The sequence below is a fragment of the Capricornis sumatraensis genome, chromosome 2 (genome assembly GCF_032405125.1).
Source record: "Capricornis sumatraensis isolate serow.1 chromosome 2, serow.2, whole genome shotgun sequence".
NCBI classification, from domain to species: domain Eukaryota; kingdom Metazoa; phylum Chordata; class Mammalia; order Artiodactyla; family Bovidae; genus Capricornis; species Capricornis sumatraensis.
The window spans coordinates 170,700,183-170,713,097 of record NC_091070.1 but is presented as its reverse complement, the minus strand read 5'-3'; the positions used below and the strand labels follow the sequence as shown (position 1 = coordinate 170,713,097).

Sequence of the window (12,915 nt, the reverse complement as noted above, 5' to 3'; positions counted from 1 at the left end):
GACAGAGAAAGCTTCTGACACAGACATCAGAAGGGGGACAGACAGTGCCCCTCTCCCTGGTTTTAGCAAGGGAGTTATATAAATTTTTCAGTTAGTTATTACAATAAATCAAAAGAATGTCTCAGCGTTGTAAAGATCTTAACTAGATCTACTCCAGTAATTTACATTTTAAGATAACAAGATTAGCCAGAAGGTTTTCAGGAAGGAGAAACTGTCCTCAAGCAGGACACATTGTTGTTATATAATCCTTAGTACAGAGTTTAAACTGAGTTGTTTGTCCTGTAATTATCAGTTCTGGGCCTAAAGAAAAAAATATTTTATGTGACTAAGACTAACGAATGTAGAGGGAAAAAAAAAAAGGCATTTGTCTTTTCCTCCTCCTTGAGAATTCCAGACCCCTATCTCCTCCTTGAGAACCCCAGACCCCTTTCACCTCCTCGGGGACCCCAGACTTCTTATCAACCTGCCTAGGAATTGACTCTCTCAAGTTCCGCCCTTCACCCACCCAGTGACCAGAAGGTGATTAGAATAGTTAAGTGTCAGTTAAGTTTTAATAATTAGTTAGTTATTATAAATAAATGATAATTATTTAATAGTTAAATTATTAAATATTTATTTAATAGTTAATTAAGTTTAATAATCAGTGTAAGTTTTGGAGAATGAATAAGATTTAGGTAGGTGGAGAAATGGAGAAAAAAGAAGGGTGTCAGAGCAGAGATATGAGCATGGTGTATTGTCTAAAGGAACAATGGGTTGATAAAACCCCCTGTAGTGAAGGCTGAAGCTGCAAAGGCAGGGCCCTTTGTACAAAACTGTGGAGCTCATGGTTCTTCCTAAAATGCATTAAGCGATTTTAATCAGACATTTTACAGAGAACATTCTGGCAGTGTGTAGCCAATGGATTTAAAGTAGGACAAAAGTAACAGTCGAGCAGCCAGTGAGAACACCAGGATAGAATTCCAAGCAGGAAGCACCAAGGGTTCCAACCAAGGCATGGGCAATGAGTCAGATTCTGTAGGTACAAAGAGAATAGAATCCATTCAACTGGATGACCAACTGGATGCAGGACTGGGGACATAAGAGAGGGAAGAAGAGAGAATGACTGCTGGACTTGGGTCAGCCGGTTCAAAATTATATTGATGCACTGAGATAGGAAATACAAGAAAAGGAACAGGTTTGTGACTGGGAAGAATTCAGTTCTTGACATACTGATTTGGAGAGGTTCACGGAACATCCAAGTGCTTTCCAGTGGGAAAGTCCATATGGGCCTTAGAGAAGGTTGGAGATAAAAGTTGGAGAGTCATTAGCTCAAAGGTGATACTAACGCCTGGGTTCAGGATAAGGGAATGCATAGAGAAAAAGGGGTGCCAGTCAAGGGCAACATATACAGGAAAGAGTCATACACAGTTAAGCAAATCTACATTTAAGAGGTGAATGGAAGGAGCAATGTTTGCAAGAAAGGGTCCAGGGGTACCAGGAGAATGATGTTCTGGAAGACCAGATGGGAAAGAAATTGAGGTGTTTGTATTTTAAAAGAGATAATGAAGGTACAAGATTGAGGGGATAACTGATAGACCAAAGTTCATGAAGAGGCCAGAGCAATGGGATTCAGATAAAAGACAGAGAAATTATTCTTAATAAGGGACGTTATCACTTCTAGTGAAGCAGGAGATAAAGATAAAAAAAAAGAAGTCGCTTAGTCATGTCCAACTCTTTGCGATCCCGTGGACTGTAGCCCACCAGGCTTCTCTGTCCATGGGATTCTCCAGGCAAGAATACTGGAGTAGGTTGCCATTTCCTTCTCCAGGGAATCTTCCTGACCCAGGGATCGAACCCAGGTCTCCCACATTGCAGGCAGACGCTTTAACCTCTCAGCCACCAGGGAAGCAGGCTGCACATAGATTTGTAAGTGTGAATAGGGTTAGTGTTTTCTTCAATTAGAGAAAACTTTCAGATAAATTGCCTACCATTGGGTGGAATAACACTCTGGAAAACAGTATTCTTCATTTGGTTAACCAGCAGGCTGATGATATAAAGGCAAAGAATCTTAAAAGTTTTCATTTATGTGGAAATGTAGTTTGATAGACATAAAAGGAACGTAATCTGAGATGCACTTAGAAGTTAGTGATAGATCTATAAACAAGAATATGTGAAACCAGCTAATAAACTCAGAACCTACTCCAGGATGAAAGAAACTGTAAGACACGTAAAAACTCAAATTACATGGATAAACTGTGAAATAGAATTACAGTGTTAATTCCTAACAAAATAATAGCTCACCGAATAATGCAAGGGTACAATTTTGTTAAAACACATTTGTCACACCTACTAAAACTGCTTTGATTAGAAGTGAGTCTTTCGGTTGGATTTCAAATGTGATGCTGCAATCAAAATAAACATCCAAAACAAACTGATGAACCCAAGTTCTTCTTGGGTTTTATATTAACCATAAGTGAAGGCTGAGAGTTCATTACTGGGAATGTAAACACAAAGTTTCCTAAAGATTAGGTAGTTTTTATCAATGAGAGAATCTTTTTAAAAGAAAATGGAATATTTTCAGAGGACAATGAATTATTTCAAAAAACAAGAATAAAATAAATAAATCATTATGATCCACTTAGGACAAATTTAATACAAATACACTATAATTTTCTATGGAGCATGTCATAAGAATAAATCATAAATTATCAACACAGGTAAGAACTAATTCTGAATGTGCAGACATACAGTTATAGAAGAGTCAAAATAAATATATGACTGAGATGTAATAAGTTATTTTGATATTAAACTCTTTAGATTTTTATTTTAGAAAATACTCCTCTTAAATAGAATTTAGCTACTGATTTGCCAGAAATAACATTTTGTTAAAAATACTTGAAAATGTCAGAAAAATAAACATGTTGGGGAAAAATATTTATAACCCCATCATTAAGATAAAACATATTAAAAAATAACTACCAGGCAATTGTCTCCTGATGATTCAGCAGTAAAGAATCTGCCTGCAGTCAGGAGATGTGGGTTCGATCCCTGGGTTAGAAAGATCCCCGGCAGAAAGAAATGGCAACCCATTCTAGTATTCTTGCCTGGAAAATCCTATGAACAGAGGAGCCTGGCAGGCTACAGTCGATAGGGTTGCACAGAGTCAGACATGACTGAGCATGCACCCATCATTTGCAATGCTTTAAGTAAACACAGATAACAATATAGAAGTGGAATTATAATATGCATCTTCTCTATCCTTTAAACTTAATATTCTTAATACTACGTCTTGAACACTACTAATACGTATCTGTTACTGAAGTTCTTTTTCCACTTCTCGTAATTTGCTCTTTCTTTTATAATTTAAGCTTTTGAATAATAGGAGGAAATTTTCACCTCTAAAGATTGTAAAAATAATCTATCACGTTTTTGTTTTATATAATTCCATTTATCATATTTTAAACGTTCCAACCATCTAAAAGTCTTTTGATACTATATGTGAAGTCAGATTGTAGTTGTTTTTTCTCCAAATGGGTACCCAGTTCTCTCACTAAGTAACTTTTTCCCTCTGAAAAGCTATTTTTATCACCTGCTAAAGTGAGAAACATTCCTAGACTGTTCCACTGCCCTATTGCTATTCTTGGACTAATATGTCTCTACTTTAGTAACTCTAATTGGAGGAAAATTTCATGTCTTGTGAGACTTTTTCCAACTCTTTTTCTAAAGATTTCTGGTTAGTTGCCCCTCTTTTTTTTTCTTCCCATAGACACACACACACACACACACACACACACAAGAAGAACTTCATAAACATTTTTTCAGGTTCCTAAAAAGTCCTATTGAGATTTTAGTATGAATTACTTTGTAGAGTATGAGGGTAAGGAAAATCTTTACATTAATCTGACCTAGAAATCTTTGAGTGTTCTATGTCTCCCAGGAAAGTTTTATAGTTGTTTTTTAAGATCCTATATGTTTCTTTTAGATTTGGTTATCTATATTTCACTGTCTTTGAATTAGTAATAGTTGTATTGCCATTGTGAATAAAGTCTTTTCTCATTATATTTTCTAACTGATCAACTGACTTTTATTAATTTTTATGTATTAATTTTGTATATTTCTTATGCAATTAACTACTTTTCTGAACTCATTAATAGTTTGTCTGTTTGTTCTCCTGCATTGTCCAGGTTTTAAATAACAGAACTGTAAATAGTGATTCTTCTGCACACTCTCTTCCAGGATCTGATTACATAAAATTTTAAAAATTTAAATGACACGCTTATTACTCGTACTTTCCATTGATTTTGCATAGACAAAATATATATATCAGTGAATAAACTTAGCTCTCTTGGTTGGCTCAGTAAAGATTTCCTTAATTACTATTTTTCCCCCCCTGGGTTCTTTGGAGGGAGCACACTTGTAATTCAAAGAATGCATTTAGGACTTCCCTGGTGGTACAGTGGACAAGAATCTACCTCCCAACGCAGAAGGCATGGGTTTGATTTTGGTCTGGAAAGATGCCACATGCCACGGAGCAACTAAGCCCATACACCACAGGTTGCAGGGCCCATGCACTGCAACTGCTAAAGCCTGTGCATCTAGCACCTCTGCTCCACACTAAGAGAAGCCACCACAGTGAGAAGCCTGTGCATGCTACTAGAGAAACCCCAGGCAAAGCAACAAGAATTGGCGCAGCCAAAAACACAGGTTGGATTTGTATTTTTTTGTTGGCTCTTAATTGTTTACTCATTGCTTTTCTTTATATTTTTGAAGAGGTATAAAATTTACCCATATGACCAGTGAAGTTTACTGTAGTCAGTACTGCTGACTCGTACCTCCTATGGGAATTTGTATTTAGGTTTCCTTTTATTTTTTGGCATCTTTCAGGATGCTCCATCTTCATTCCTCCTTTTTCTCAACTTATTTCTTATGGTTAATAAAAATGAAAGGATGATCATTTAGACACTTTCTGCAGGACTGTAAAAAGTCAGTTTTCATTCCAATCCCAAAGAAAGGCAATGCAAAAGAATGCTCAAACTACTGCACAATTGCACTCATCTCACATGCTAGTAAAGTAATGCTCAAAATTCTCCAAGCCAGACTTCAGCAATACATGAATTGTGAACTTCCCGATGTTCAAGCTGGTTTTAGAAAAGGCAGAGGAACCAGAGATCAAATTGCCAACATCTCCTGGATCATGGAAAAAGCAAGAGAGTTTCAGAAGAACATCTATTTTTGCTTTATTGACTATGCCAAAGCCTTTGACTGTGTGGATCACAATAAACTGTGGAAAATTCTGAAGGAGACAAGAATACCAGAGCACCTGACCTGCCTCTTAAGAAACTTATATGCAGGTCAGGAAGCAACAGTTAGAACTGGATGTGGAACAACAGACTGGTTCCAAATAGGAAAATGAGTACATCAAGGCTGTATATTGTCACCCTGCTTATTTAACTTATATGCAGAGTACATCATGAGAAATGCTGGGCTGGAGGAAGCACAAGTTGGAATCAAGACTGCTGGGAGAATTATCAATAACCTCAGATATGCAGATGACTCCACCCTTATGGCAGAAAGTGAAGAAGAACTAAAGAGCCTTTTGATGAAAGTGAAAGAGGAGAGTGAAAAAGTTGGCTTAAAGTTCAACATTCAGAAAACGAAGATCATGGCATCTGGTCCCATCACTTCATGGCAAATAGATGGAGGAACAGTAGAAACAGTGGCTGACTTTATTTTGGGGGGTTCTAAAATCACTGCAGATGGTGACTGCAGCCATGAAATTAAAAGACGCTTACTCCTTGGAAGGAAAGTTATGACCAACCTAGACAGCATATTAAAAAGCAGAGACATTACTTTGTCAACAAAGGTCCGTCTAGTCAAGGCTACGGTTTTGCCAGTAGTCATGTATGGATGTGAGAGTTGGACTATAAAGAGGGCTGAGCACCAAAGAATTGACACTTTTGAACTGTGGTGTTGGAGAAGACTCTTGAGAGTCCCTTGGACTGCAAGGAGATCCAACCAGTCCATCCTAAAGGAGATCAGTCCTGGGTGTTCATTGAAAGGACTGATGTTGAAGCTGAAACTCCAATACTTTGGCCACCTGATGCAAAGAGCTGATTTATTTGAAAAGACCCTGATGCTGGGAAAGATTGAGGGCAGGGGGAGAAGGGGACAACAGAGGATGAGATGGATGGCATCACCAACTCAATGGACATGGGTTTGGGTGGACTCTGGGATTTTGTGATGGACAGGGAGGCCTGGCGTGCTGAGGTTCATGGGGTTGCAGAGTCAGACACGACTGAGTGACTGAACTGAACTGAACTGCAGGACAGAGTGCTAATAAGTACTTTGTAGACATTATCTTCGGAGAAGGCAATGGCTCCCCACTCCAGTACTCTTGCCTGGAAAATGCCATGGACGGAGGAACCTGGTAGGCTGCAGTCCATGGGGTCGCTGAGTTGGACATGAATGAGCGACTTCACTTTGACTTTTCACTTTCATGCACTGGAGAAGGAAATGGCAACCCACTCCAGTATTCTTACCTGGAGAATCCCAGGGATGGGGGAGCCTGGTGGGCTGCCATCTATGGGGTCGCACGGAGTTGGACATGACTGAAATGACTTAGCAGCAGACATTATGTTTTTTAACTTGTACAAACTCTCTGAGGTAGATGTTACTGCCATATTACATGTAAGGAAATCGAGACTTCAGATCACTTGGTAACTTGCCCAGGACTCTAAAACTAGTCAATAGTAGAGCCAGGATTTAAAGCCAGGTTTTCCGCCTCCATAACCCATGCTCTAACCCTACCAGTGGGCTTCATGTGCCCTGGCTGTCCTCCCTGCTCATCAGGGAGCTGTTCTTCTCAGATCCACACCTGGAGTGAGGTGGCCTCTTAGCTGCTCGCTCAAGTAAGACATGAATGTCTTCTGCTCTGTCACCTACAAATTGGCACTTGCCATCTACCTCGACAAGGATCAAATTATGAGCTGCTGCAGCTGCTCTTTCAACACCCCCTGAAAGTTCAGGTGAAGACCAGCAATGAAGAACTTTGTACTCTGGGAAAACCTGGCACAACAGGTTTCAGATAATTAGATATTTTCAGATTTTATGAGCCCAATTCTTGCATCTCCTTGTATCTGGAAAAGCATTCAAGTCCTTCATGGTGACATCTGCTCATCATGACTAGCAGTGACCTTCACAAGACTAGCAGCAATATGCTGTGAAACATATGTGCTTGATTCCATGTAATTCCCCTCAATCAAAATCACATATATACTGACCATCTCCTCTGGAGCAGTTTCTCAGAGCTATTTGAGACACTGTCTCCTGGGCTATAGTCCTCATTCTGCCCCCAAATAAAACTTAACTTTAACTCTCATGTTTTATTTGTGCCTTTTCCCCCCAGTCGACAGCTCTTAGTCTGGCTTTTCTAAAGTCAAGGACAAATGTCTGTCGTGTGACTGCTGTGTACTCTCCAGCATTTGCTATAATCCGAGTCTGCCACTCTCCACCCACTTACAAGGCTTTCTCTGGAGTGACTGTACATCCAAGAGTGTGAATTCTTGAACCTGAAGTTGTACCAAAAATTTAATCCTGTAGTTTCTAAAAAGGACATGAGGAATGCTGAGGACTGGGCATATGTCTCTAGCTGGCTCAGATACTTTCTGTGTAACAAGGTTTGATACTCTAGGTGGCCTGCATTAGAGGTAGTGACTGAGGTGGAGGCTTTTTCTTGTTACCTACTCTGCAGGTAATTTGGGTCAATATGTCAAATGATTGACACTGGAGTTAGTATATACTCCCAATGGACTTTGGCACAGGGTTTCCTCTTTAGTTATTAGTACTGTTGTCTCTTTGTGGATACCTTTACATGAAGCTGGGAAAAGATAAAATCCAAGACTGCTAATCTGTGGCCGCATTTACTTGCATGCATTCGTGCTGTCACTCAGTCATGTCCGACTCCTCTGTGACCCCATAGACTGTACCCTACCAAGCCCCTCTGTCCATGGAATTTTCCAGGCAAGAATACTAGAGTGGGAGGCCATTCCTTTCTCAAGGGGATCTTCCCAACCCAAGGGCTGAAGCCGTCTCCTGTACTGGCAGGTGCATTCTTTCCTACTGAGCCACCTGGAAAGCCCATCGCCACATTTAACACATGCGTAATGAGCATCTATATCAGGAAATCAGTTTGGGATCAGTGTTAGACTCCCTCTTAAAGAACATACATGGACTGTCCCCATCAACACCTATCGATCATTGACACGGGTCAAAGTGGATTTAGATTTCTTTCTGTGATACATTTCCTAGACTCCTTCCTTGGCTGGAGGAAGCTCCCACAAAACAAGCTATTCCTAAGCCCTATGGATTAGCAAAATTGTCCTATGACAGTTTTAAATGACATTTTAAAAAAAATCACTGGACCAAAGGAAAAGGTAGCATTGGAAAAAGAACTAAGGATTGAGCTGAGGTGTTTTCCTGTCTGTGAGACATGGTTGAAGAGGTTGAAAGAGCCAGGTCAAAGTGACCTGCTGTTCTTGAATTATCTTGTGCAGAAAAAAAGCTTTTACATTGTGAATTGTGGAGGCCCCTTGGCACACATAGGATTTCTTGCTTCTGTAAAGCTGAGCTAAAGACATTATAAAATGCTACCTGATTTTTCTTCCCTTTTCTGAAGCATACAAGTTACTTTGTACTTCTCTGGCCAAAGCTACTTTGGATAGCAGGAGCAAATAAATGCATTGAAATATAAGTGTGTAGTTGGCAACCTCAAGCTACACTAGGTGTCCCTCATTTTTGTCCCTAGGTCACCTTTTGTGATGGTCAGTTTTGTGTCAACGTGTCACGTTTTAAGTAGATTGTTTTACGTAGATTACCCTCCATGATGCAGGTAGGCCTCGTGCAATCAGTTGAAAGCCATAGGACAAAAATTGAGGTTTCCCAGAGAAATAATTCTGCCTTAGGACTGCAATACAGAAACTCATCAGGGCCCATAATTGTATGAGAAAATTCCTTAAAATAAATCTATCTATCTATACATATATATATATATATACACACACACATTTTACTCCATGTGTTTTACTCAGCTCTCATCTCTACACCGTTCTAAGCTCAAGAATGTGGGCTATGTCATATATACCTTTGTATCCTCAAATTCCAGCACAGTGCCTTCTAAACTCAATGTATTCAACATTTTGAAATAATAGAATAATCCCTTCATAAAAGACTTGAATCAGAAGGTAAGTGACAACTGAGGCAAAAATGATTAACAGGGTCAGAACTAACAATCTCGGGCAAAATGAGGCTGGAAAGCAGGCAGCCCAACAAGTGCAATAGCTAGGGTTAAAAGCCAGGAATGCCAAAGGCCTGGAAATTAAATGAGTTTAATCTCAGGCCACCAACATAATGTCAGCTCAGCTTTATCCTACTAATCATGTGACCACTGGCATGACAGTTCACCTTCTTAGGCTCAGGGTAGCTGATCTGGTTGATCTTTTAACACACATATTATATGATTCTAAGCAAATACTAAGGTCAAAGCAAATGGACCGAAATTCAGATGGTTAAAACATGAAATAATGCTTGCTGATTCTACAAGTTATTCTCTAGTTTGTATCAGGGACAGCACCGGTGACTGGGCTAGTGGCCCTGGACTATAAGCAGCACTAGTGCTGTGGAAATGGTTTGCTGAAAACTCAGACAAGGACAGAACTAGAATGACAATCAGATGTGTGCAGGAAATACGTCCAACGCTATATAATCACAAATCTAGTAGTTAAGGCATAAAATTTGGCCAGTTTTTTCTTTGAAATAACTGAACTGTATTAATGAATTGTGCAGTGTTAAGTCAGCAGTATGCTTTAGCTTATTCAACAGATGAGGCAAATGTGAAAACAGATTAAGCTGACTTTTACAAAATAGTTATTCCTTTATCTTTTTGAATGGGAAGAAATCTTGCATTTTGAAATGATATAAAATGCTAGTCTCTAGATTCATAACATTGCTTTTTAAACAACTTTTTCAAATGTTATTTTACTGTACAAGACTAACCTGTAAAAGAAATAACAAATAAACTTGGAAAATACAAATAGTAAAAACACTTCCGCATGGCACATGAGCCAGAAGCCAATGACGGCCCTGAATTATAAAAGTTAGCAGTGCTTTCTGTTCACTATGAAAGCAGGATTCTCAGTTCAAACTAGAAATTGTTATTCAACAGAACAAATTAGGTCAAGAGAACCAACCATACAACAACAGACAGGAGGCTGTGTTCACATGAAGAAAAACAAGAACAAAAATAACAATGAAACCTCATTTCCTGAGACATAATGCTAATGGCTTTCCTAGTGCTCAGATGGTAAAGAATCCACGACCAATGCAGAATGCAGACGACCTGGGTTAGATTCCTGGTCAGGATGATCCCCTGAAGAAGTAAATGGCAACCCACTCCAATATTAATTCCCAGGAAATCCCATGGAGAGGATCCTGGTGGGCTAAGTCCATGGGGTTGCAAAGAGCTGGACATGACTGAGTGACTAACATATGTATTATTGATGGCAAGATTTCCAGGTAATTAACCTTTTATTTAGTTTAGATAAAGACTTCCAACACAGAACACTGTTAGGTAGTAACCTTAGTTTGGTGCTATGTAAAACTGATATAAGGCAAGTATTACATGTAAAATAAACAGGAAAACCACCATTTTTAATTGCCTCTAGAATTTATTGCAATTACCATGTTATAATAACAAAAGCAGATCATTCTTAATGTATCTAATTTGATTATTAGTTTAAATAAAAATATATAATCCCAATCACACAAAGAGATAATTCTAAATTTACTTTGAAGTTGAATCAATCAATACATATCTATTTGGAAACTATGCACCCAGTATCATTATAGCAAAAAGAAAGCTGCTGTTCTCACAGAATATGTGGCTCATTAACCTAGTGAATATCATAAAATATTGGGGATATTGGGAAAATAACAAATTTCCCTGAACACTGTTTATCTTGCCTTTCTGAGAGCCTTGTAGATCTAGATGGGATTAGTTTGGGAAAGGGGTCTCACTTACTCCAGAGAATCATCAGAGTGCAATGCAGTTCTGGGCTAATCAGAGATTAAAGAGCCTTTATAAGGAGAAGTAGGTGTGGAAATTAAGCAGTCCTATTTTGGATTAGTATGTTTTAGTCAAAGATATGGGATTAATGATGAGTATCGGTTAGGAATTTCTGTAATGTCCTCCAATGCCAAGTGACCACTAACATCCTATTTCCTACTACAGTGATTCCTTGATGAGAAGTAGAAGGCATAAAGAAAGTTGCCAGCTATCAAATAAACAGTACTCCAACGCTTATGATCACTAAAATTCACTGAATCAAATGAATGCTAAGTAGAGCAAACACAATGCACATTAAACTGAGATATGGAACCTCTAATTAATCAATGGAAATCAATGGAAGGATTGATCATTTTAAGAGAAGAATCATTTTTCCAGTAGCCCCACTGCTATGAATGATATTTTCATGAGCCTGGGCAGCCTTCTCCAGTAAATACTGGGGACCTATTACTGGTTTCAACCAACCAATTTCCATTCCGGCTTGAAGGGCTGCTGCAAACTGCTGAAATTCCTCCTGAGGGAAAGAAAACGTCTTTTTCAATAGAGGAACACATGACAATTTTCAGAAGCATTAACATTTTTTAGAGTCTAAGAAAGCAGTAAGAGTTTTCTCGTAAATCTGTGGCTTTTGTCAACTTGTCCAGAACTATAAAAACAGTAGTTTCCTATATGTTAACCAACACTGCAATTTGTCTGTGGCAGTCTCAGTTTACAAAATACCTATTGTTATGGAGTAACTGGTAATTACCAACAGTATCTCCTCTCTCCTTCATAAGTGCCCTGGCCTGGAAAATAAATTATATTGTCACCCTAGTATTCTTCCAGGGATTAATCCTTAACCCACTTAGATAACTAACCTTAACATCGACTTAAATTTTCAGTCTGCCTGACTAGGCAAATTACCCCAATGTATCACTTTTCTACCTTGGTGGATGAAAACAGAGTAACTCCTTTTATGCTAGATTCCTTTGTCATGGTGTCCCGTGGGTTTATTTCAACAGGGCCTCTGCTGCCAACAACCTAGTATGAAAAACAACATGTCTATAGTTAAAGATTACTGCAAAATAGTGTTAAATTATGAAAAAACTGCAGAGTGATAAAAAAAAAGGAAATACTTACTATTACTCGTCCTCCATGTGACAAAAGATTCAAATCATTACTAAGATTTACATTAGCTAACATTTCAATAATCACATCAACTCCTTTTTCACCAACAGATTTCTATATAATATAAAAGAATGCAAGTAGATTAGAAAAAAAATTATCATAGTGCCATATATTACAGAAATATATTTAAAATGACATAAAATGCTATATTTTTAAAGAGTAATAATGCCAATTTTAAGATAACTTAATTATACAGTGATGCTGTAATTCCAAGGTACCAGCCACATTTAAAATGACAGATTTGTATTAAATAAATTGCTATAATGAAATAAAATTTGTCCAAAATTTTCATGTGTTTAGACTCAACTTGATTATAAAGTACTTCTTCCTTAGGTGAAAATTTTCTGTCTTCAAAATGTATTTTAATAGAGGAAGAAGCAACAAATCAAAAATCAAAAACTGCACTGGTGCTCCCATTTTTATTAAAAAACAGACAACAAAAGAAAAAAAATACTGACTTTTTGGTATTGCAGTATTCTGTGTGTGTGTGTGTGTGTGTGTGTGTGCACGCGTGTGCACATTTAGTTGTGTTCTCAGTGGTCTACAATCAGCTTGGAACACTACTCCTTTTCTTTTGGGCTTTCTGATGTCAATTCCCAACATCTAAAACCGGCTCTTAAATAAGCTAAGCTATATATTTTCATTTTAAG

General features: G+C 38.2%; 1 protein-coding gene across 1 annotated transcript in view; it reads right to left on the bottom strand.

The window, feature by feature from the left end:
- Positions 1-10,694: 10,694 nt before the first annotated feature.
- Positions 10,695-12,915, bottom strand: part of CRYZ (crystallin zeta) — a 28,547-nt gene continuing 26,326 nt past the window's right edge. The window contains exons 7-9 of the mRNA XM_068964842.1: positions 12,218-12,319; positions 12,023-12,118; positions 10,695-11,612 (exon numbers count right to left, since the gene is read on the bottom strand). Of these exons, the coding sequence (XP_068820943.1) occupies positions 11,448-11,612; positions 12,023-12,118; positions 12,218-12,319 (363 nt within the window). The 3' untranslated portion in view covers positions 10,695-11,447. The remainder of the gene's footprint in view (positions 11,613-12,022; positions 12,119-12,217; positions 12,320-12,915) is intronic.